The sequence below is a fragment of the Spinacia oleracea genome, chromosome 3, assembly GCF_020520425.1.
Source record: "Spinacia oleracea cultivar Varoflay chromosome 3, BTI_SOV_V1, whole genome shotgun sequence".
Taxonomy (NCBI): domain Eukaryota; kingdom Viridiplantae; phylum Streptophyta; class Magnoliopsida; order Caryophyllales; family Amaranthaceae; genus Spinacia; species Spinacia oleracea.
This window is the reverse complement of record NC_079489.1, coordinates 96,261,227-96,284,963: the sequence shown is the minus strand read 5'-3', so window position 1 is coordinate 96,284,963 and position 23,737 is coordinate 96,261,227. Positions and strand designations below refer to the sequence as shown.

The 23,737-nt window shown below is 39.0% G+C and overlaps 1 protein-coding gene across 1 annotated transcript; it reads left to right on the top strand.

Moving 5' to 3' along the window:
* The first annotated feature begins 205 nt into the window (after positions 1 to 205).
* Positions 206 to 16,473, top strand: LOC110798535 (uncharacterized). The gene is given in 7 exon segments (XM_056840593.1): positions 206 to 447; positions 1,240 to 1,405; positions 1,515 to 1,649; positions 1,764 to 1,871; positions 15,741 to 15,797; positions 15,799 to 15,813; positions 16,028 to 16,473. Coding segments are annotated over 6 exon segments (624 nt in total). The 5' UTR covers positions 206 to 447; positions 1,240 to 1,261; the 3' UTR covers positions 16,193 to 16,473.
* The last annotated feature ends 7,264 nt before the right edge of the window (positions 16,474 to 23,737 follow it).

Sequence of the window (23,737 nt, the reverse complement as noted above, 5' to 3'; positions counted from 1 at the left end):
TCGGGTTGGATTGGGAAAATCTCAACCCGTTTATAAATGGGTCGACCTGATTTCGACCCAACCCAACCCATTGCCAGCTCTAGTCACTTTAGAACACCTTGTAGATATTAGATTTTCTTATTTTCTTTCTTTAGATAAGTTAGGTTTCCGTATTGAGAAACTTGCCTAACTTTTTGTATTTCTCTCAGTTAAAAAATGTTTTTAGTAGAAATAAAATTTCTCACTCCTCAAACTCCAACTCGCACGAGGCTGTTCATTGTTCCTCCTCCTTCCGCCCCCGACTTCTGAATTTCTGATTGCCCCCTCTTTGAAATCCACCACCAAAACCACCGTTTCTAGCTGTATCACCACTTCTATAGGCGACGCGTCTGCCATTTTGGATATTCAATTTGGGGGTTTTCCAACCACCTCTCCTCTGCCGCTGCTATTCTCGGTGTTGACGACAGTGTATAGCTTCTTTTCCTTGTCTATTTTCTTAACTTTTCTACTTTGCATCGATTTTTGAAATTTTCTGTTGATTGGGCTTGATATGATGTTCAAAATGATGAAATCTTGTTAAATATGAACGGTTGGGTTTTTGTTGGCTTTGTTTGCTGCTGTTTTATGCTGATTAGACTGCACCAAGTCCATAATTGTAGTTGAAAATTATACTATCCATTTGTCCATTTTTTTGTGTGGATTAAATACGATATGTTGGGGATTGATTAGCAGATTAGGTTTTTATTTTAAGGAGGGAGTAGAGTAGAAAAGTGCAATAAATTAAGGGTATGTAATAAAGTTTAATTTATGAGCTTGATTGAATATGAATTCGGGCATTTTAAAGAAAAATATGAACTATGAAGCTTGAGGAAATGTAGGTGGTGGTGGTTCGGTCCATAAGAAGATAGTGTATTAGGTTAAGTTCGACCCCCTGATGCCTTAACAAGTTTGATGGTTAGCAAGGCCTCAATAGTCTATACCATTGAACTACTTCAGCTTAATTTCGCAAGGTTTTTTTTATAACGTTAGAATGGAAAACTGTGATCCTGGGAGCAGGGTGGGCCCCTCTCCAGCCTTGGATCAAGGACAGGCCTGGTTAATAGTTTACAGGTGATCTTTTGAAATCGGAGTTTTGTAATAGGTGAATGGAGGATGGGTATCACTTATGGCTTATTCTTTAGTGCATCACATGAGTTTAGACTTTAGAGTTGGTGAGTATCATAGATTGCTGGATGCTGATTGTTTTCTCTGAAAGTGAAGGTGGAAGTAGAATTGGCTACAGATGGCATATTATCAATATGGGAGAAATATACTATGTCAGGTTGTCCAAGATGCTAGTGGTAAGAGATTGGACAGCTGTCTTCATCCGTTGTTTTTCACCGGCCAAGGAGTCAGATTTAGAAAATTGGAAGTTATTCTTACGACGGTTAGTTTATAACCCTATAAGAGTTTCGTCTTATTATGTTATGAACTTATGGTTAGCAGCAAGGCATCAGTTGTTGATGTTTACTTCATGATTGACTTAAATTATGCAGAACATAGATAAGCTCGGGAAAGCTGGTGAGACGGTGAAGGTTGCTCCTGGTTACTTCCGAAATTACCTTATGCCTAAACTACTTGCTGTACCAAACATTGACAAGTTTGCCTATCTCGTTGAGGAGCAGAGGAAGGTAGCTTGCTAACTTTGTTGGATTGTTTTTAATTAGCTAAAACGTACTCTGAAAAGCTAAATTCCCAGTTATTTTATGAGTCTAATTTTAAGAAACGGTACTTGTAATAATCAGATTTACCAACCTATAGAGGAGGAGGAAATTAAGGTGGTGAAAGAAAGCAAGGAAGATATGATGAAAGAGTACCTTGCTGCAGCAAAGCGGCTGGACAATGGAACAGTGGTTAGTATACTGTATTTATCATTTTGTTAAATGGGCTTTTCTCAACATTTTAAGGTTTATGTGTTGGGTAGGTGTACTGCAAAATTCACTATTTTGTGTCTTCCATAACTAGACTGATGCGATTCTTTTTTTTTTGGTAAACATAATTTTTTTTTTTGTTTATTACAAAATAACCTGAAAAAATGCATACATGAAACAAAAGATTTTGAATTTGTCTTCATAGTCTACTTCAGCAAGAACAATGATGAATACAAATATACAATATACTTTGTATAATCTCTACTATCTTAGGAAGTCTTGCGGTCATTATAGTACTACTAAAATAATTTATTATTTCAATAGTAACTAAATCAAAGGCTTGTGGCATTAGGAAAACGTGAAAGTAAAAAGGATATATGCAAAAGTATAATTTCAAAGTGTGTAAAATAAATATTCAAATGAACTAAATTTGCATATTATAATACAACGTTAAGGATTATAGTTGTATACTTGTATGTAGATCGATCTATCATCAAAGTTAACCAAACCCGAATGACCGACTTAAGACTATTTTTTATCATAAAAGAGGACCCAAGAACTATTTTCGAAAATAGTTAACCCGAAAAGGACCCAAACATAACGAGTTAGTCCAATAGTTTGAATTGAATACAATTTTGATAAAAGGACTTCTATTGTTAGTCTACTTACCATGTATTATTCTTTTAATTAACATCCGTCGTACTCATTATGTATTATTATTATTATTATTTATTAACAGTAGACTAACATTAGAAGCCTATTCATCAATGTTATTTAAATTTGTTATCAAATTAAAAACATATAAAAATACAGAAATAAAATCAATTTGTAAAGGAAAAAATAATATTGATTCATCTTTCCTCCAAAAATATATTATGTAGTTATATTTACGGTAATTAAATTATATTTTTATTTCATTTTTATCTTAGTTTCCTTAAAAAAGTAATGTAATTTTTTTAAAGAAAAGTTTAAAAAAGAAGTTTTGGCGGGAAAAATGTTGCACTAGGAAGTGACACGTGTCATTCCTGGTGTGTGTTTTAGTATAATGTAATAGATACTCTCGATAATTTCACTTTTAATTGAATTAATTAAAAAACTGATTATTATCAAACTGAATTGTAGTAACTTAAGAAACTGACTATTGAATGCCAAATAACAAATCAGAAAATTACATTGCAAATCATGCATAGAGTCTTTCCTGTTTTCCTACATGGAAGCCATTGTGCAATCTAAGAGCAAAAAGTCAACAAAGAATATTTAATTTCTACAGCAAGTAGGAAAGCAAATCAGGAAGTCAAAAAATATGTAAAGCAATACAATCTCTCAATAACATTCCTCCGTTTAAAATCCTTCAATTTATCCTTCAAAAGAAGACAAAAAGACCAAATAATATTACACTATTTCTCTGTATATAGGAAAAACTAACATTACTCAACTTACTTTTGCCATACGATTTACTATAAACATAATATGAGTCTAAATATTTCAAAGAAAAAAGAGTAAACCTCTATTCTATACTACATGACCTTGCACAACACATTTTTTAAAACTGCTTAGCTACTGAACTAACATCATTACTTCAACAAGTTTCAGTTTACTAAAACTAAATTCTCTTCTTATTTTAATTAGCTCATATTGTAATTAAAATTAAAAAGAGAATTTGTTTACCTCTATGCAGCCAAATGGACGCAATTGGGTCATGAAAAAAGTATTTTCAACCTTCATAAACAAAGTTTTTTCGTAGGTGCTTCCTCTACCAGTTGAAGATTTTAATCCAAAATATTTTTATAATGTTAGTAATGCGTTGCAAATCGACTAGACGGAGGAAACAAAGCTCTTGGTCAATAATGGCTGTCTTAAAATTTGCCTGAAGCCCCTTTTTAAAGATTAAAATTCACATGACCATAGCCTATAAGTGCTATGTGTTTTATGAAAACAGAAAGGAAGCAAGATCTCGAGTTTAAGCTTGACTAAACCAAGTTCCGAAGTTCACTTTTTTTGTATTAGCTTGATAGTTTTGCACTTTTGCTTGCACATCAGATGCGATCATACAAAAACTCTTAAGCGGTAGAACTTTGACGTAAAAACAAGTTTCATCAAACTTTGGTCAATTTATTTGAGTATCATGTTTTTATATGAGGAACTAGCGAACTAGTCTAATGCACGCGATGTGTGCCATATTATAAAATCTTAAAATTGTTTTTGTAGTATAAATAATCACAACAAATAATAGGCGAGAAAAATTGTTCGCAAAGTTTATCTAAAGAAAAAATTAGACTATCATCTCAACATTGAAACAATGTAATTCTCAGGTGTGCCCAAAAATCTAAATTGTAGTGCCAAAGTAAAGAAACTAAACATATAAATAGAGTGTTTCACTTTCTTTTTTTTATTTTACTCCCAATGTACTTGCCTAACCACAAGCATTCCTTCGCTCGATCGAGTCAACACATAACTAACATTATAAGAATGTTCTGCATTACATCTTCAATTTTCAATTGGTGGAAGTAGCACCGTAGCACCCACGAAATGTTTTCGAAGGCTGAAAATACTTTTTCCAAGACCTGATTGTGTCCATTAGGCTGCATAAACGTAAAAAATTTCCCTTTTAATTTTAATTATAATACAAGCTTATTAAAATTAAAAGAGTATTTAGTTTTAGTAAATTAAAACCCGTTGAAGTAATGATTTTATTTCAGTAGCTAAGTAACTTAAATGTGTTGTGTAAGGTCCATGTAAATTGAATATCAATAGTAAATTGATTAATTTTAGTTTTCCGTGTATATTTTGGCACTTGTAACAAACTCTGTAATATTATTTGGTTTTTTTTGTCTTGTTTTGACTTTTATTGGCAGATTTTAAACACAGGACAAATATTGAGAGATTGTATCGCTTTCCATATTTTGTGACTTCATGATTTGCATTCCTACTTACTGTAAAAATTAAATATTCTTTGTTGACTTTTGCTGTTAAATTGCACAATGGCTTCCATTTCGGAAAATAGAACAGATTCTATACGTGATTTGCATTAGAATTCCTGATTTGTTATTTGGCATTAAATAAGCAGTTTCTTAAATTACTAGTGCAATTCCGTTTGGTAATAATCAGTTTTTTTAGTTAGGTAAATTAAGTTGTGAGTTACCGAGGGTATTATAGCCTATTCCATAAGGGGACACCAAAAGGTCATTTACGGTAATGACCTAAGGAGTTCCGATAGAGATGAAAGTAGTATTTGATCATCAATTAGCCTTATTGATACTAGAAGTTCATATAGCATTTAGGATATGAAGATAGGAACATGTATACTTGGAGATTCAGGTTAGTTAGGACACTCAAGACACTGGTCTAGGAGAATTCGCTTTGGAAGGGCTGCTGGCTGATGATCTTTTTAAATGTCTCTATGGAAATCCGTTGAAGCTTGCTATAACTGGTCGAGTGGGTCTTGCAATAAACTCCTTGGATGTAGACGTACAATGTTCTACCACATAGTTGATTTTGGTCTGCATTTAGGCATCAATGGCCTCTTGTTTTTGCACACACCATCTCTTTGGCTGGGTTAAGAACTTAGGCGGGTCTGAGGAAGTAGACCTTGGCATCACAAAGGTTTAGATCATTGGCCTCTTGTTTTTGCACACACCATCTCTTTGGCTGAAGTGCAAAGCGCTTAATTAGGCCTAAAAGAAGCGTTTTGGAAGAAGCGCGTGAACGGCACAAAGCGTGCTTTTTTACACTTCATTGAAATTCTTTTTTTGTTTTTAATTTTACGTTGGAAGTGGAACACACCAGCACCGTGACCACCTTAAAAACACAACAGCGCACAGAGATACCAAATACCAAATGCAAGCTAAGAACAACAGTAACTTTTAGAGAAGGGCGGGATTCTTGTATTATTGATGTAAGGTTGATAGTTTAGTGAGAATTCGAGAGCTCACTTCTCTTCCGAAAAGTAATGACTGCCGAAATACAAAATAGATGCCCTATTCCCAATATTCCTTCCCTTATATACACAAATCCCTAAAAGGATGGCCTATGCTAATTTGTCTTTTTCTGGCGCCTGCTGTAGAATGCCACGTGGCCTCCTGCCTCATCTGTTGTTGTTTGGCTGTGACTGCCTACTAGGCTTGTTGCATCTCCCTCTCCTTGAAGCACCACCTTGTCCTCAAGGTGGAAGGTGGGAAACTCCTCCATGATTGCCTCAACTCTCTCCTAAGTAGCTTCAAATGTAGGTAGGAGTTTCCATTTGATCAGCACTTCCGGCACCTTGTCCTTTCCCACCATCTTGCTACGCACATCCAATACCTCCTCTAGTACAACAACTAATTCTAGTTCAGTGAGGGGTGAGTTGTGTAGGTATGTCACTGCTCTCTTCAATTGGGATACATGGAATACAAGATGAATTTTACAAGTCTCTAGCAGTTGCGTACAAACTACCCACCTTCTTTAGCAGGCTGCAAGTTTCTCATAGGGCCAATGGGCCAAGGACTTCTGACGATACGATTGTAGCTTAAGATAAACCAAGTCTCCCACCTCAAATGACTCATCCCTCCTCTTACGATCAACATTCATTTTCATCTTTTGTTGAGCCTTACTCAGATTCATCTGTAGTCCAGCTATCATTAAATCCCTCTCTTGGAGCAATTCCTCAAGACTATCCTTTTTGGTCTGCCCTTTTCCAACCTTGAGCAAATGTGGCGGATCCCTCCCATACCCAACTTTGAACGGTGACATTTTAGTAGATATATGGATGAAGGTATTATATAAAATGTAGCACAAGGTAGCCACTCTGCCCATGCTTTAGGTTGTCCTCCCGCGAAGCACCGTAAGTAGGTTTCTAGGTACTTATTAACCACCTCAGTTTGCCTATCTGTTTGGGGGTTTGGGGGTGATACGCTGTACTCTTCTTCAGTCCGGTTTTCGATCTTGTGGCTGGAAACCCATGAGTCCGCACAGTTTCCTTCACAAATATGTCAGCCACTTTCATTGCGTTGAAGGGATGTTTGAGGGCCAAAAAGTGGGTGTACTCGGAGAGGCGGTCGACCACTACCAATACAGAATTGACCCCCTTAGACATGGGTAATCCCTCCACGAAATCCATGGATATGTCCTCCCATATCCTCATTGGAATAGAAAGGGGTTGAAGCAACCCTGGTGGAGTTTGCTGTACAATGCTTCGCATAATGAGCTACGACCCTCCTCATTCCATTCCCTTGCCATCCTCACGTACATCTTTGCTTCCCCACATGACCCCCCATAGATGAGTTGTGGTATACTCAACAAGGTGGGAGTCTAACGTGGATTCCTTGGGTATTAGTGTATTACCAATCTTCCCTCTAGACCAGCTTGTCATTCTCTAATGCGAATGTTGTGGTGATATTTCCAGCTAACAGTTCCTCCCTAATTTTTCCTTAACACCTTGTCTACCTCTATCTCTTTGTTCAACTCTTCCCAACCCGCCGTGACTTCCGCGATAAAGCATCTGCAACTCGGTTAGAAGCCCCGGGTTTGTATTGGACTTCAAAGTCAAATCTCATCAGCCTACTCACCCACTTTTGGTAGTCAGACGCCACTTCCCTTTGTTGTGTAATGTATTTCAAGCTATGGACAATGAAGTGCCTCCCCATTAAGTAATGTTTCGATTTGAGTATGGAAAGACAAACAACCATGAGTTCTTTTTCGTAGACCGACTTACTTTGGGCTCGCTGCCCTAACAATCTGCTATAGTAAACCACCGGTCGCCCCTCCCGCATTAACACCTCTCCCAACCCGTATCTGGATGCATTTGTTTCAAGGATGAAAACCTTGCTGAAATCTGGCATTCGCAACACAGGGGCTGCTTTCATCGTTTGTTCTCTGCCTTCTTAGACCACCCAAAATTATCTTTCTTGAGCTGTTTAGTCAGGAATTTGAGCATATCCCGCCACCAACTTATGGTAATATCCTGTGAGCCCCTAAAACCCACGGAGTTCTCTCAAATTCTTGGGCGTTTTCCATTCCATAATGGCCCGTACCTTATCCACATCCATAGCCAATCCTCCACTCGAAATCACGTGTCCCAAGTAAGACACTTCCTTCTTGCCAATTCACATTTCTTCCGAACATGTAGCTTTTGCTCTGCCAAAATGTTCAAGACCACCCCAAGATGCTTCTTATGCTCCAAGTCCAAAGTGCTATATATCAGAATATCATCGAAAAGAGCAGAACGACTTTACGCAAAAAGGGCCGGAAAATATTGTTCATTAACGATTGAAAAGTGGCAGGGGCATTCATCAACTTGAAAGGCATTCCTAAGAATTCGTAATGTCCTTCATGGGTTCTGAAAGCCGTTTTATGGACATTGTCCGGTTTCACTAGAATTTGATGATAGCCCGACTTCAAATCTAGTTTGGAAAACACGGCTGACCCGAGTAGCTCATCCAATAATTCATCAATTACGGGAATTGGATATTTGTCTTGCAGGGGCGGACCCAGGAATTAATTAATGGGGGTCCCAAATTTTTTTACAACTTAATTGCACAAAAATTTAAAAGTTACCAACATATTTCAAAAACTGCGTTCATAAGATACAATAAACTAATGAAAATATATTTTATAAAAAATTACAATTGTTTATGACGATTTTGCATTACTTGAAACCGCTTCATAATATCATCACTAACATGGATAAAAATATAGTGTTCTATAAAAGTCGAGTACTCTAGCAAATAAGAACAACACGAACATCTTACATTGTTACACATCAAATTCAGGGAAAATAGCCATAAACAAGAAATCTTACACATAAACAAATTACAAATTAAATCAAGTACAAAAAATTACAAAAATTCAACCACTCAAGTACTCAATAACCCAAACACTAAATTAAATAAAATTCCAGATTTCTATTAACTAATTAAGATAATCGAGACAATCCAAACACTAATCAAATACTCAATAACCCAATTCTATGATTAATCACCCAAATTTTGAGTTAAAAAAATATAAGATTGAACAATTGGTTTCATCATTAATTTTAATTTACTGAAAATTTATAGAGTAGGAGGAGATTGAGTCTGAGATTTAGGAGAGGGGAGGTGAAAAGTCGTTTCTTTTGTAGCATTGGGAGATAAATTTGGGGTTTTCATGATTATATTTAATGTTTTAATTTTTATACGATAAATTAATTGCAATTGTTGCGTTGTTGGGAATTGAAGACAGCTCCTTCACGTGACATTTGAGAAGTGGGGTTGTTTTCCACTTTTTCACTTTCCAACAATCTACTTTATTTTTCTTTTTGTCCTATTCTTTATTGCTTTAATATGGGGACCACAGATATAATTTTTTTAAATTCAAATTGTATAAATTTTCTGATTTTTTTCTAAAAATAATGGGGGTCCCTATGGACCCTATGGGGTCACTATAGGTCCGCCCCTGTTGTCTGGGATTATGTCCTTGTTCAAAGCTCGATAGTCCACACAAAATCGCCACGATCCGTCTTTCTTTTTCACCAACATATTCGGGCTTGAAAATGGGCTTATTGATGGACGAATCACCCCTGCTTGTAACATCTTCTGGATCAGTTTCTCAATCTCATTCTTCTGGAAGTGTGTGGGTATCGGTAGGGCCTTACCCCTATCGGATGCTTTTCTCCTTAAGCACAATAGGGTGCTCATGTCCTCGAGACGGTGGTACCGGCATATCATCAAAGACCCCTTTAAACTGCTCCAACACCTCTTTAAGGAGCTCAGCCCCCTCCTCAGTTTCAAAGCGGCCCACCATGCCGTGACCAGGTTTGCGCAAGGTTTTCAGCATGGCCTTAAGCGAAATTCGAGTTCGGGCGAGCGTTGCATCCCCTTTTATCACATACGAATTCCACCCCCCTACCCCCTATTGGAACTTAATCACTTGACTCTTCCAATTAGTAACTACAAAAGCCACTGCACACTCAATATAACATTAGAACCACCTAAAGTTAGCGGCAGGAAATCCTCACTTACCTCAATCCCTCCTTCCAAGTGCAGCGTCACTGCTCGACATTCTCCCGTGCCTTGGAATGCTTCACCATTGCCCAATGCTACCCCAAAACTTTCTGTTCCAGTCTCCGGCATTCCTAACCTCCGCACCACCTCAGTCGAAATAAAATTGTGGGTCACCCCTTGGTCGATCATCACCGTAACACTGTTTCCAATATTTCCCCCTTCAATCTCATGGTTTTCGGGTGAGTTAATCCGACAACCGAGTACATCAAAACTTCCGGCCGTATTGTTTCCCCTTCGTCGTTCCACGACTCCTTCGTTTCAACGTTCCCACCTTCTCGAACCTCGCCCTCTATTAAGAGGACACTCAATTCTTTGCGCTTGCAAACGCGATTGGCTTCCCATTTCCCGTCACACTGGAAACACAAACCCTTGGCCCTCTTTTCTTGAAGCTCGCTTTCCGTTAACCTTCTCACTCCAGAACTGAAGGAACTCGAATGTGGTGAAACAACTGATGATTGAGTTGAGCCTATTCTAGAATGGGTTGGCTTAGTTTGGTTTTGGGCCGGCCCACTTGGCGTAGCGGATAGATTAGACGGACCATTTTTGCTAGACCAAAACTTGTTGCTCCACGTTGAGGCCCTTCCTTTCTTCTCGACCCGATCTCTCTCTTCGATCCATGGCCTGTTTAAGGTTATATGGTTCCAACACTTGGATCTCCTTCCTTATCCAGTTTGCGAAACCACCAATTCCTTCCTAGGATGTTATCACCACCACGTGACTCACCTACGTCCACCTCCTGATCATCTTCGCCTCCACCTTTGTTTCGGTTTGGGCAAGAGCCGCCACCATTGTCCACCATGTTTCTCATCTCCTTGCGGAAGCGATTGAACCTTCCCTCCATCTGCTCAACCTTCTCTCGGTTCTTCCTCGCCGCCTCCTCCGCTGCGGCCTTGAGTTGCTCAGCCAAGGAACGTTGTAGGGTGGCCATAGCATCCCTTACTGCCGTAGAGATGATGACTTCTAACGAAGTATCTAACCAGTCCACCCTAGCTTCCAACTCCATGTTCCTATCTTCTTCCACCGTCTGAAGGTTGCGCAGCTGACCTCTACTTCGCGTCATGGAGCGAACTGCTAGATGGAACACACCAGCACCGCGATCACCTGAAAAACACAACATCGCACACACATACCAAATACAGGCTAAGAAACAGTAGTAACGTTCAGAGAGAGGTGGGATTCTTGTATTATTGATGTAAGGTTGATAGTTTAGTGAGAATTCGAGAGCTCACTTCTCTCCCAAAAAGCAACGACTGCTCAAATACAAAATAGCTACCATATTCCTAATATTCCCTCCCTCTATACACAAATCCCTTTCTGGCGCTTGCTGTAGGTAAGAGTGCCACGCGGCCTCATGTGATCGTTGTGTATAGCTGCTGCCTCATCTGTTGTTGGGCGGGGGCTTGTTGCAGGAAGCTTCTTTTTTTTATGTTGTTATTGTGTTTTGGACCACTCCTTATTAATCCTTAACAATAGAAAGTGGGCCAATAGTCCAAAAGAAAAGGAAAGAGAAGAAAAGAAGAAGAAAACATAAGAAGACAACAATCACAACAACCGGCCCTAGCTTCTTGATAAACACTATGTTATATGCTTTGTTTTTGTTAAAACGAATAGTAATATATTCTCGGAAGGATATCTGATGTATATTTTCTTTTGGTTATTTTAGTAAGACGTATATATATATATATATATATATATATATATATATATATATATATATATATATATATATAGATTTAGGTTCCTGTGAGAACCCTCTTACGGTGAGAACTCCTCTTACCGTGAGAACCACAATCTAACCGTTAATATACTTAAATCAGGGTCGTTCATCACAAAACAGGCACTTGCCATGAACAGACACTATCCGGCGGTACTTGAGCTTCTCTTTCTCTCCACGATGGCTTCCTCCTCGCCGCTCCTCCCACCGCTCCTCTCGCCTCTCCTCTCGCTCCTCTTCTTGCCGCTTCACCACCGGCTTCCCCCTCGCTGCTGCCCCACCTCCTTCCATCGCCATTTCCCTCTCCTTCCCCGCACTGCTCCTCTCGCCCCTCTTCTTGCCGCTTCACCACCGGCTTCCTCCTTGCCGCTGCCCCACCTCCTTTCGTCGCCATTTCCCTCTCCTTCCCCGCACTGCTCCTCTCGCCTCTCCTCTCGCCCCTCTTCTTGCCGCTTCACCACCGGCTTCCTCCTCGCCGCTGCACCACCTCCTTTCGTCGCCATTTCTCTCTCCTTCCCCGCACTCTATCACCTCCATATTCGTGACTGTGAAAGTAGCAGCAGCTTAAACAAAGAGTGCACCACCACAAGGTATGAGTAATCATAGAAGGGTAATTCATCAGAAGCGTCGAGGAATTGGTCGTCTTCATAGGTTGATTTAGCATCTTCCATTGATTAATTTAATTTAGAGAAGATTGAATTTGCGGAATTTGAAGTGTTAGGGTTCTTCGTAAGATTGGTTTGGCGCGTGGGTGAAGATGAGCAAACATTGGTAGTATGGGTCAAATAGTCAAATGTGCACATTTCCACAACATGAAATGTCCATGATTTTGTTTTAACTAAATTCATACTTCTTATACTTTTTTTAATCACGTATTATGTCTATAATTTTGGATTAGAATGTGCTTTTTTTAATTTTTTTCCCACAATAACATTGGTGCACATTTAGGATAAAATATATGCACATATAGTTCAAATAATATGCATATATAATTCAAAAAATATGCACTGGACCAGAATGCATATTTTTTTTTAAATTTTTTTACCACGAAAACATTGATGCACATTTAGGATAAAATATATGCACATACAGTTCAAATAACATGCATATATAATTAAAAAAATATGCACAAAAGAGGTTCTCACGATAAGAGGAGTTCTCACCGTAAGAAGGTTCTCACAGGAACCTCACCCTATATATATATATATATATATATATATATATGCATAATAGTGAAAAACTTTAAGGCCCTGTTCTTTTTGGCTTAGTTTCAGTTTCAGGACTTATTTGGTAGTTCAGTTCAGTTCAGGAGCATTCAGTTCAGTTCAGTTTAGTTCAGGAGCATTAAGTTCAGTTCAATTTAATTCAATTCAATTTAACTTAATAGTAATAATAATAATAATAATAATAATAATAATAATAATAATAATAATAATAATAATAATAATTATTATTATTACTTATATTATTATTTATATTATTGTATTACTTATTATTTATATTATTAATATTATTATATTACTTATTATAATTATTTATAACTAATTATTTATTAATAATTAATACTCCCTCTGTCCCAGATTAGTTGTTACACTTTCCTTTTTCGTCCGTCCCAGATTAGTTGTTACACTTATAAATTAGGAATGACCCCACAATTATTATATTGTCTCTCTCTTCCCACTAAATTTTTTTTTGTCCCCACACCCTCTCTCATTCAATTAAAAAAAATACCCCACTAACTCCTATCACATCTACTTTTTCAATAAAATAACAATTGATAACCAAACAACCACTTATCACCTAAAACTTTGTGCAAAGGTAAGTGTAACAACTAATCCGGGACGGAGGGAGTATAATTTATTATATTATTATTAATTAGTTACGGATTATTAGTTATTAACTATGAATTATTTATTATTATTAATATTTATCATTTATTGTAATTATTAAGTTATCAATTACAGATTATTATTATTTATTATATAGTTATTTAGTTATTAATTAATAATTATTCTTTAGTTATTATTTAATATTTTTTATTAATTATTTTTTATTATTTTTTATTTTTTATTTATTTTTTTGTTATTTATTTTTTATTTATTATTTGTTATTTGTTATTTGTTATTTATTATTTATTATTTATTATTTATTATTTATTTCGGTGATATATTAAGTTAAGTTAAGTTAAGTTCAGTTAAGTTCAGGAGCATTCAGTTCAGTTCAGTTCAGCTCTACTCTACTCCAAAGAACAGGGCCTAATTCTTAAAAAGTGCGTTTCACTTTGATGAAGCGGTCGCCTTGCGCTTGCGCCTTTCGCTTAGGCTCTAGGACTCGTATCACTTTAGTGCGCTTTTTTATACACTGGTTAGGAGCCCCAAATCAGCCTACATTTTCCCCACACCAACCATTAAAGCCGTACAACCAAATTAGCCTACATTTTTAATAGTTAATTCATAACATCATAGGATAAGAGAAATACCATAACCTGACTGCATCAACAGGAGAAGCAAAGTATGCCATCTAGGGAGGGTAATTCAGCTCTCCCAGTGCAATGAAGCTATGAGAATTATGGTACTATGATTTACCAATTAGGATATGAAATAAAGGTCTGCACAAGTTTCTCTGTTTTCTTTGTACCATTGCATCTGCAATTACCTCTTGAACCACATTGTCACTGGAAGACACTGGTATCTGTTTGCTTTCAAACCTGAAAAGTGCTAAGTTCAGGAGTGTCTTATATCAGCTTATTGTCCATCTGCACACATATTGCTAGCCTGCTGCTGTTGTACAGACTATTTACTGAAGATTGGATAATGTGATAACATTTTTTTAAAAAAATTTCTTTTATCATACTCTTTATGTTTCTCATTTTCACCAACCCCCCAACACCCACAAGGTTCATTTTTATTTGGTGTTTAGGAGAGGGAGAGGGGTAATTGATTCTTTGTTGATACACATATATTGCCAGTCTACCGAAGATAGAAATGTGATAAATTTTATATTTTTATTATACTTCTCTAGGAGCTGGAGGGGGGGGGGGGGGGTAATTGATACTTTGTTGATACACATATTGCCAGCCTACGAAGATAGAATAATGTGATAACATTTTTTATTTTTATTTTTATTATACTTCTCATTCCCCCCACCCCAGGCTCATTTTTATTGGGTGTTCAGGAGAGGGAGGGGGGTGATTCTGGGAGGAATACTTTGTTGATTTAGGATATCCTGTTTGTTGGCTATATCCGTGAACCCAAAATTGATCAGGATTGTTACCCTTCCCATCAGCAGGAGATTAGAACTAGCACTACCTTAAATTAAGTGCAGTCTTGGTCAGACTGGAGGATTTTCTTATTATCTTGAGGTCTACTGAGTTTCAGAAAGATTACACCTTGGTCATTTAATCTGAGTGTAACCCCACCCCCCTTTCCCCTCCCCCCTCCAAGGCCCCAACAGGGCGGTAAAGAGGCCCAGAGCAAACTTCTATGCCCTTCAACTTGGACTCTACCCTGTAACTGTTGTAACTGTAGTAACTGTAGTTTATCTTATTGCCTATGATGTACATGGTGGTTGCAAATGAATCACAAAACCAGAAATGTCATACAATTGTAATTATGGAATTTATATTTCTCCCTTGGAATACCTTTTTCCTTTAACATTCACTGATGGTAAATCTGTGGCCTATGACTCAAATTTGACAGAAGAGAGGATTGGCGATGATTACAGGGCAGGATAAGATTTTAGATGAGCTAGCCAGAAATATATTCGCAAGTTTCACTAGTGAATGAAAGTTGGATCAGCTTTTATTGGCTCGCAACATTGATTAATCATCTTCCTGTCACAAAAAGTGCTGCCCATACTTGACCAGGCTGGAAATTAAGATGAAGGAAAGAGGCATCCCGAGCCCCCCCACCCCATCAGGTTATCACTCTACCTGTAGAAACTTTCACACGAAACAAAAAAATAAAGAATTTTCCTCAGATTCTATTTCAGCGCTTGCTATTTCATACTTTTATTTGTCTAATGATCACATATTTAAATGATTTTTGTCGTTTGCAAAGGTTTGAGCATAGAAGTGATTGGGGCTATTCAATCTAGCTTCTGAACTATTTATTAATTTTGTAGGTTTTAAGACGATACTTTAAGGTTGACAATGAACTGCGTGAACCTGTTACGAAAGATTGAGATAATTTCAGAGGTATTATTCTGCTCTAGCCCCCTCCAAAATGTAAAAAGGGTAAATTAAAGTTGGTTACCTTATTGCTTCAAGTTATATTTGGATGTAATTTCATTGTTGTGCATTGACCTTAACTTAAAAGATAAGGATTAGAGAATACTATATTGTTTCTGTTACTGTCTTCCATTTACACAATAGGGGACAAGTTTTCAAGTTAATTTCTCTATTTTGCCAGGTGGCTAGGCAACTTTCTGTACAAGTCGATTCTGAAAACCTGCATATGCCAAATCCTCTGTCGTCATTGGGGGAGCATGAGATACCGCTTCGATTGCCAAAGTCCATACCGATGCCACAAGGAAAGATTATGTGGACTCTCAAAGTTAAAGTTAGAAGAAAGTGATCAGATTCTTCTTGCGGGAGCCTCTTTGATGCAATGGGGTAATGATAATGATAATGGTGGAGATGCTATTTTCTACATGGGTTACCAAACTGTCCTTAGTTTTTCGTCTCTCATTGTAGCTTCGGCTGTTTAAGAAGGATTTTGAATAGCTATTTCTTCCATTTGAGCCTCCTTCCTGAAGTTGTATTCACCAGTAATTGTTCTGTCATGGTTTCGTGGATATGTAACAAAAAACTGGATGGCTATTTTGAATGTTGTGAATGCATTCCTTTTAATCCCAATCGAGTAATCGTGAATATTTGTTGCTATCGTGCAACATTAGGAAGACAATCCAAATAAAAGACATGATCAATGCTTCATAAAGTTACAAACTTTGCATTTTACAAAGTTATTTATAATGCTGCAAATTAAAAAATTTAAGGGTTTAAGAAATATCCCTCAATTAAAGTTGGTTTTTTTTTTATCAATCTTGTTAATCATCTTCTCTACCGCTATTCTTGATATCTAACCCCGTTAACCTATCCACCACTATCTCATCATTCTCTCCACCCTCTACGTTTTTCAATCCAACCACCACAAATACACGTTTTTCAATCCTTGAAGTTCCGGGACTCGGTCTCGTAATCTCCTCAAATTTTGGTGATTTCACAATTGTCATATAAGTATGGTAAAAAAAAATCAACTTAAACCCCCGGAATGACCTTGATTCAACAACGCACGTTTTTAAGAAAGTCGATTAAAATGTCATTTAAGAGGCGAAGTAGATGGTCTAGGCACCCAATATGTCCTGGGGATCCACGGGGTGTAAGGTAAGCGTTCATACCTCTAACGTTTTTGGTTTTCGAAAATGTCAAAATTTGCTTAAAATGAAATCTTTATACATCATTTTTGACAAAATCCGAGGGTTCCAGGAGAATCTCCTCAAATTTTGAGTATTGTTCTCATTGTTCATATAACAGAGTTTGGTAAAGAGAAACCAACTTATTGTTCAACTGCGAATAAAACGGGTTTAAGCACCAAATAGCCCCCCTAGGGACCTATGGGGTATTCGCCCGGATCTCTAACGTTTTCGGTTTCCGAAAATGTCAAAATTTGCCAAAATTGAACGCTATCCTACACCATTTTTGTCAAACTCTGAAGGGTTCTGGGACCCGGTCTCAGAATCTCCTCAAAATTTGGGGAAGGTTCCCCATGGTCATATTACGAAGTTTGTTATAAAAAGCCAACTTGTTGGTCACCTAAAGCTTCAAAATTACCTTGATTTGACAACGCGTGTTTTTAAGAGAGTTGGCTAAAATGCAATTTAAGATGCGAAGCAGATTGTTCTAAGCAACAAATAGCCACCCCGGGGACCCATTGGTATATGGTAAGCCCCCGAACCTCTACTATTTTAGGTTTACCGTTTTTTACCAGATCTTGATGTTGCGGAACCCGGTCTCGGAATCTCCTCAATTGAGTGGAATGTTCCCATGGTCATATAAAGACGTTTGTAAAAAAATAAACCAACTTATTGGTCACCTAAAGCCCCAGAATGGTCTTGTTTCGACAACACGCGTTTGTAAGAAAGTCATCTAAAATGCACTTTAATATGCGAAGCAGATAGTTCTAAACACCCAATAGCCCCCGGTGGACCCTTATACAAGGTATATAGTGAATGCCTTGACCTTTAACTTTTCCGGTTTTGGAAAATGTCCACAATTTCCAAAATTGAAGGTATTATACACCGTATTTTACCAAATCTAGACATTCTGGGACCTAGTCTCGTAATCTCCTCAAATTTCGGGGAACTTTCACCATGGTCATATAATATAGTTTGGAAAAAAACCAATTCATTACCTAAAGCCCCATGTAGACGCCTACATTTGACCCCTTGTCCCCTGTCGGAAGGTTCAATGGTGAAACTATAACCCACTCGTCAATGCACTCTGATTAGTTGAAGAACGACCCTCGACTGACTGAAGAGGCAATATCAGGCAGAACCTGTTAAATATAGTAACTTCCACAATAGAAATCTTCCTAAAATAGATTGGACACGTATTTAGTCGCATTCACATCCCGATACGTCTTAATATGTGGTTCCAATAATATTTTTCGATACGTACCATGTTTCCGTTTCCGGCAACATCTACGACTTGGATAATATTTATATTTCCGATACGATCCATATTTCCGTTTCCGGCAACATCATCGTTTCCGGAGTATTCATTTCTTGCTTTTGACGATCTCAGCTCCCACTGAAACCAAGATTCGTCGATTCCGAATATCCATAGATGGAGAATTTAATACCATTAAATACTTGATCCGTTTACGTATTAATTGTGTGACCCTACGGGTTCAGTCAAGAGTAAGCTGTGGATTAATATCATTAATTCCACTTGAACTGAAGCGGCCTCTAGCTAGGCATTCAGCTCACTTGATCTCACTTAATTATTAACTTGTTAATTAATACTGAACCGCATTTATTAGACTTAACATTAAATGCATACTTGGACCAAGGGCATTATTTCCTTTAGTCTCCCACTTGTCCTTAGGGACAAGTGTGCATTTCCTAATTCCTTTGTCGCTCGATGCTTGCTCTTGAACATAAGGTAAGAGTTGTCATCCTTATTATGTCCAGAGGTGTTTCTCGGTTTCAGAGTTCAACTGATCAAATAAATAGAGAATCATAGCCTATGATTCATCTGAGCACGACCATGCATTTTACAGTTTCTAGCTCTCCGAGTGGCCTTGTACAACTTTCAGCATCTCATCCCGATTTATGGGAGGACAATCCCACTCTTGCGATCTTGAGATTAGACTTCGTTTGATAGGTGATTACCTGAGCGTTGCCTTTATAGCCTCCTTTTACGGTGCGACGGTTGGTCAACGTCAAAGTAAGCAGTTCTCAAACAAGTAATCTCAAATCACTCAGGTATTGAGGATTTAGTGTCTAATAATTTTAATGAAATTTACTTATGACAGATTTTCATCTCTTACAGTAAAGTTTCATAGGTCTGTCCGATACTAGTCTTCCCAAAGTAAGTATCTATGCAAATGATTACGACATTTCCATGTCCACATAGTTCAAGAAACAAAACTACTAGTCATCTTGCATTCTAGTCGTCTAACGTTTTCTATGCGTCCATCTTTATAGAAAACTCGGACCAGGGACCATTTTCAACTTTTGACATTCAAGTTCATTTGATAGACATTTCTTAGTCACAGGACTGGTCCTGACAGTCTATCTTGAATATTTCGTCAAATTGAAGGGACTCATCATTTAATAAACCACAAATTAAATGGAAAAAAGAATTCTATTCATTTATTGTGAATGATTAACCAATAATGTTTTACAAAGTATTAAACTCTAAAACTTTAAAACATTAAATAAGGACATCAAAGCCATTCTCCAATATGCTTGATTCCCATAGCTGCAGTGTGCGAGTTGTGCTTCGCCTGCGGCAGAGGTTTAGTCAATGGATCTGCGATGTTGTCATCAGTTCCAATCTTTCTTATCTCGACTTCTTTTCTTCCAACGAACTCTCGTAGAAGGTGAAATCTACGAAGTACATGCTTGACTCTTTGGTGGTGTCTAGGCTCCTTTGCCTGTGCAATAGCTCCGTTATTATCACAATATAGGGCTATTGTTCCTTTAATGGAGGGGACTACACCAAGTTCACCTATGAACTTCCTTAGCCATATAGCTTCCTTTGCTGCTTCATGTGCAGCAATGTACTCCGCTTCAGTTGTAGAATCCGCAATGGTGCTTTGCTTAGCACATTTCCAGCTTACTGCACCTCCGTTGAGGAAGAAGACAAACCTAGACTGTGATCTGAAATCATCTTTGTCGGTTTGGAAACTTGCGTCCGTATAGCCTTTAACAATTAATTCATCATCTCCACCATAGACCACGAAGTCATCTTTGTGCCTTTTCAGGTACTTCAGAATATTCTTGGCAGCAGTCCAATGTGCCTCTCCTGGGTCTGATTGGTATCTGCTCGTAGCACTGAGTGCGTACGCAATATCCGAGCGTGTACATATCATAGCATACATTATTGAACCAATCAATGATGCATATGGAATCCCATTCATTCGTCTACACTCATCAAGTGTTTTTGGGCACTGAGTCTTGCTTAGAGTCATTCCATGAGACATGGGTAGGTAGCCTCGCTTGGAGTCTGCCATTTTGAACCTTTCAAGCACCTTATTGATATAAGTGCTCTGACTAAGTCCAATCATCCTTTTAGATCTATCTCTGTAAATCTTGATGCCCAGTATGTACTGTGCTTCTCCTAGATCCTTCATCGAAAAACATCTCCCAAGCCAAATCTTGACAGAGTTCAACATAGGAATGTCATTTCCGATAAGTAATATGTCGTCGACATATAATACTAGAAAAGAAATTTTTCTCCCACTGACCTTCTTGTATACACAAGATTCGTCTGCGTTCTTGACGAAGCCAAAGTCAATGACTGCTTCATCAAAACGTATATTCCAGCTCCTGGATGCCTGCTTCAATCCGTAGATTGATTTCTTTAGCTTGCATACCTTTTTAGCATTCTTTGGTTCCTCAAAACCCTCAGGCTGTGTCATAAACAAAGTTTTTGTTAAAACGCCGTTTAAGAAAGCGGTTTTGACATCTGTTTATGCCAAATTTCTTCTAGGGGCGACTTTCGGCTAGGGTCGACACTAACTAAGCAATGAGCGAATAAAGCAAATAAAAGAGACACGACGCAGAGAAGTGTTGACGCGGAAAACCCAGGAATAAGGTAAAAAACCGCGGATAGCTATGAGGCTATCAATCCACTAAGTATTCTATCTGATTGTTTAAGAGTTATATGAGCGCTTGATAGCTTAAGAGTTTGAGTGCTTCAGTTAACTTGTGCTTTAGGGTCATCGTCTTCGTGCTTTTATAGGATAGTTCCAACGGTCCTGTTGGTTGAGAGGATCCCACAAAGATAGGGATCTCCTTACCACACGTTTCTCCAGTCTTCAACCAATTCCGCGCTTCTCGTGCATATCTTGGACTTGTTCTGCTAGCATGACGGCGCTGCCTGTCATGGGCCTTGGGCTAACCTATCTTTGTCAACTTATTCCTTGAGGCTATGTCTCTGTTGCTTGCCCGTTGTCGCCAGTCCTTATGCCTCGTTGTACGACGCTACGCCAGACGCGTCTCCGTGGCACGATGTTTACCTGTGACACGACAGAACCTGGTTGACATGACATGATCAAACGTTAGAGCGGTTATGTCGCTAGTCCAAAAAGTGGGATAACAGTTTGCCCCCAAATGTGAATTTGCGGAGACACGCAGAGCAAAAGAAACAATTCAATTTTAAAAAGCAAAAACCGTCTTCAACCGTTTAGTTCGTGGGACAAAACCGTTCAAAATTCCAGAGTAATAAATACCAATTCAGGACATGCAATAAAGTTCTTCACACCAAGATTTTCAAAAAATTTCCAGATTTGAAAACAGGAGAGAGAAGAGGGAGAAAGTGGAGTTGATTTTCGCACTGAGTTTTCCCGAATTCAGGTAAAATTTGCTTTCTTTTTTCGATTTTCCTGTAGAATTTTGTAAGTAAGATGGTTAGATCTATGTCAATTGTGGCGAAAGGAAAGGGGGAGTCGGGATCCGCTCGGGTTAAGTCCCTTCATCCGATCTACTCTACCGTGGTGGACCCGGCGGCGTTTATTGAACTTGCTGGCTTGCCGCCGTCAGCAGAAGTGAAGATTCCAGGCTCGGACGAGGAAGCCTTTGATTGTCCGGAAGGGTATGTAGTCATGTACGAGTATCCGTTCACAATTGGCTTTGAATTCCCTTTCACTCCTCTAGCTAGGTCTTTTATCGAGGTTTTCCATTTGAGTCCGGGTCAATTGATGCCCCAGATCTGGCGGGTTTTCACGGTGGTGCATGGGGTTACTGCAAACTGGCGAACGCCGTTTGATCTGTCTGACTTGATGTACACTTACGACCTAGCGCTGCAAAAGTGCTGTAGGTATACCCTGGTTACGAAGAAGGGGAAGAAAAATTTAGGTGTTGGTTTAGGTGTGAACGACAAGGGTTGGCAGAGTCGTTTTTATCTACGTAAGCAAAGATTCCCTGGGAGATAAAGGGCAGTTTCTGGTCGAGGGGTGGACGACGGAAGGTAAATGTGTTGTTTTGTCTTTTTTTCTCGTCGTTTTACTGAACGTCGCCTTACTTGGTTTGGTTTTGCAGTCGTCAAGGCGTCGTCGTTGACTGAGTTGAACGCTAATTCACACGACAAGTATCAGAAGTTCTTGGGCTATTCTGTCGAGGACAAGTCTTTTAGTCGCGACGGAGATTTTTTAGACGAATAAGAGGTGAACCAGTCAGGCGACGTCGCCGAGGAGGAGGAAGTAGACGAGGAATCGGGTCAACTGACTCGTCGTCGGAAAAGGTTGGATTTGCTTGAAGAGGTAGTGGCAAACTCGTCGTCCACCGAAGGAGAAGTAGGCGATATGGCTGACAACTCAAGTATTTGCTGTTTGTTTAGTTTTGGGATTTGTTTTTTGCTTTGGGTAATGTTTGAACTTGGTATTTTTGTACTGGGTGTTAGAGCACACTTTGTCGTCTAGGCCTGTGTCGAGGATGTCTCAGAGCGAGATTCAAGAGCGCGCGAGGAAATGACTAAGGTCGTCTTCGACTTCTGGTGGGCAAAGTATGACGGTCGTACCTCGGTTCTCTACGATAGGCTCGTCGGCTGAGACGCCCGTCGTCATAGGACTCGAAGGTTTTCATCCGATTGGCGTCGTCTGCTGCTGTCGACGTTGGTAAGGTGTCTACTGCGTCGGCCAAGAAGTGTCCTGCCGAGAAGAATCCCGTCGAGGATACGGTTATCACTCTGCCCCAAGCTTCTTGGGCGATGATGAGACGGCTGTTACATGCCCTTTCGCCGATCGCTTGATTCTTCCTACGACGTATCGGCGATATCACGAGGTGGATCCTCTTCCTGTCGCGTCGGACGCCGCTGAACATAGCCTGTGGGTGAGTTTTATTTAACTTTCGTTCCTTATGCAAAAAATGTGCGTTATGTCAATTTGTCGGGTGTAAAATGTACGTTGTGTTAATTTGTTTTGGCATTGGTCTCGCGCAGGCGTCGCAGGCTGCTCTGGCTGTGCGCAGGCAGTGTTCGTTGTTGTGCGACGAGGTGACAAATGCAAGAAAGCTGGCGGCGACGACGAAGAAGGCGGCCGTGTTGTGGGAGGCGAAGTGGAAGGCTGCTGAGAAGAAGGTTGTCGACCTTGCTGCGGTGGTCAAGGCTAAGGGTGATCAGTTGAAGGGTAAGGATGATCAAATAGCCGACACGACCAAGGATTTGGAGAAAGTGAAGGGAGAATTGGCCTCTACTACGGAGGAGTTAGATGGGTTGAGGAGCTTGTATGATGCCCTGCAGGAGGAGGCGAAAGATGTCGAGGCTCTAGCTATATGGAGGACGAGGGCACAGATGATGTATTCTTGCTTGATTGGGGAGATCAGCGTTTGGCCGTGTCAGAAGGAGGTGGACGACTACCTGGCCAATGGTGGTACCATGGCTAATTTGTCGGTGC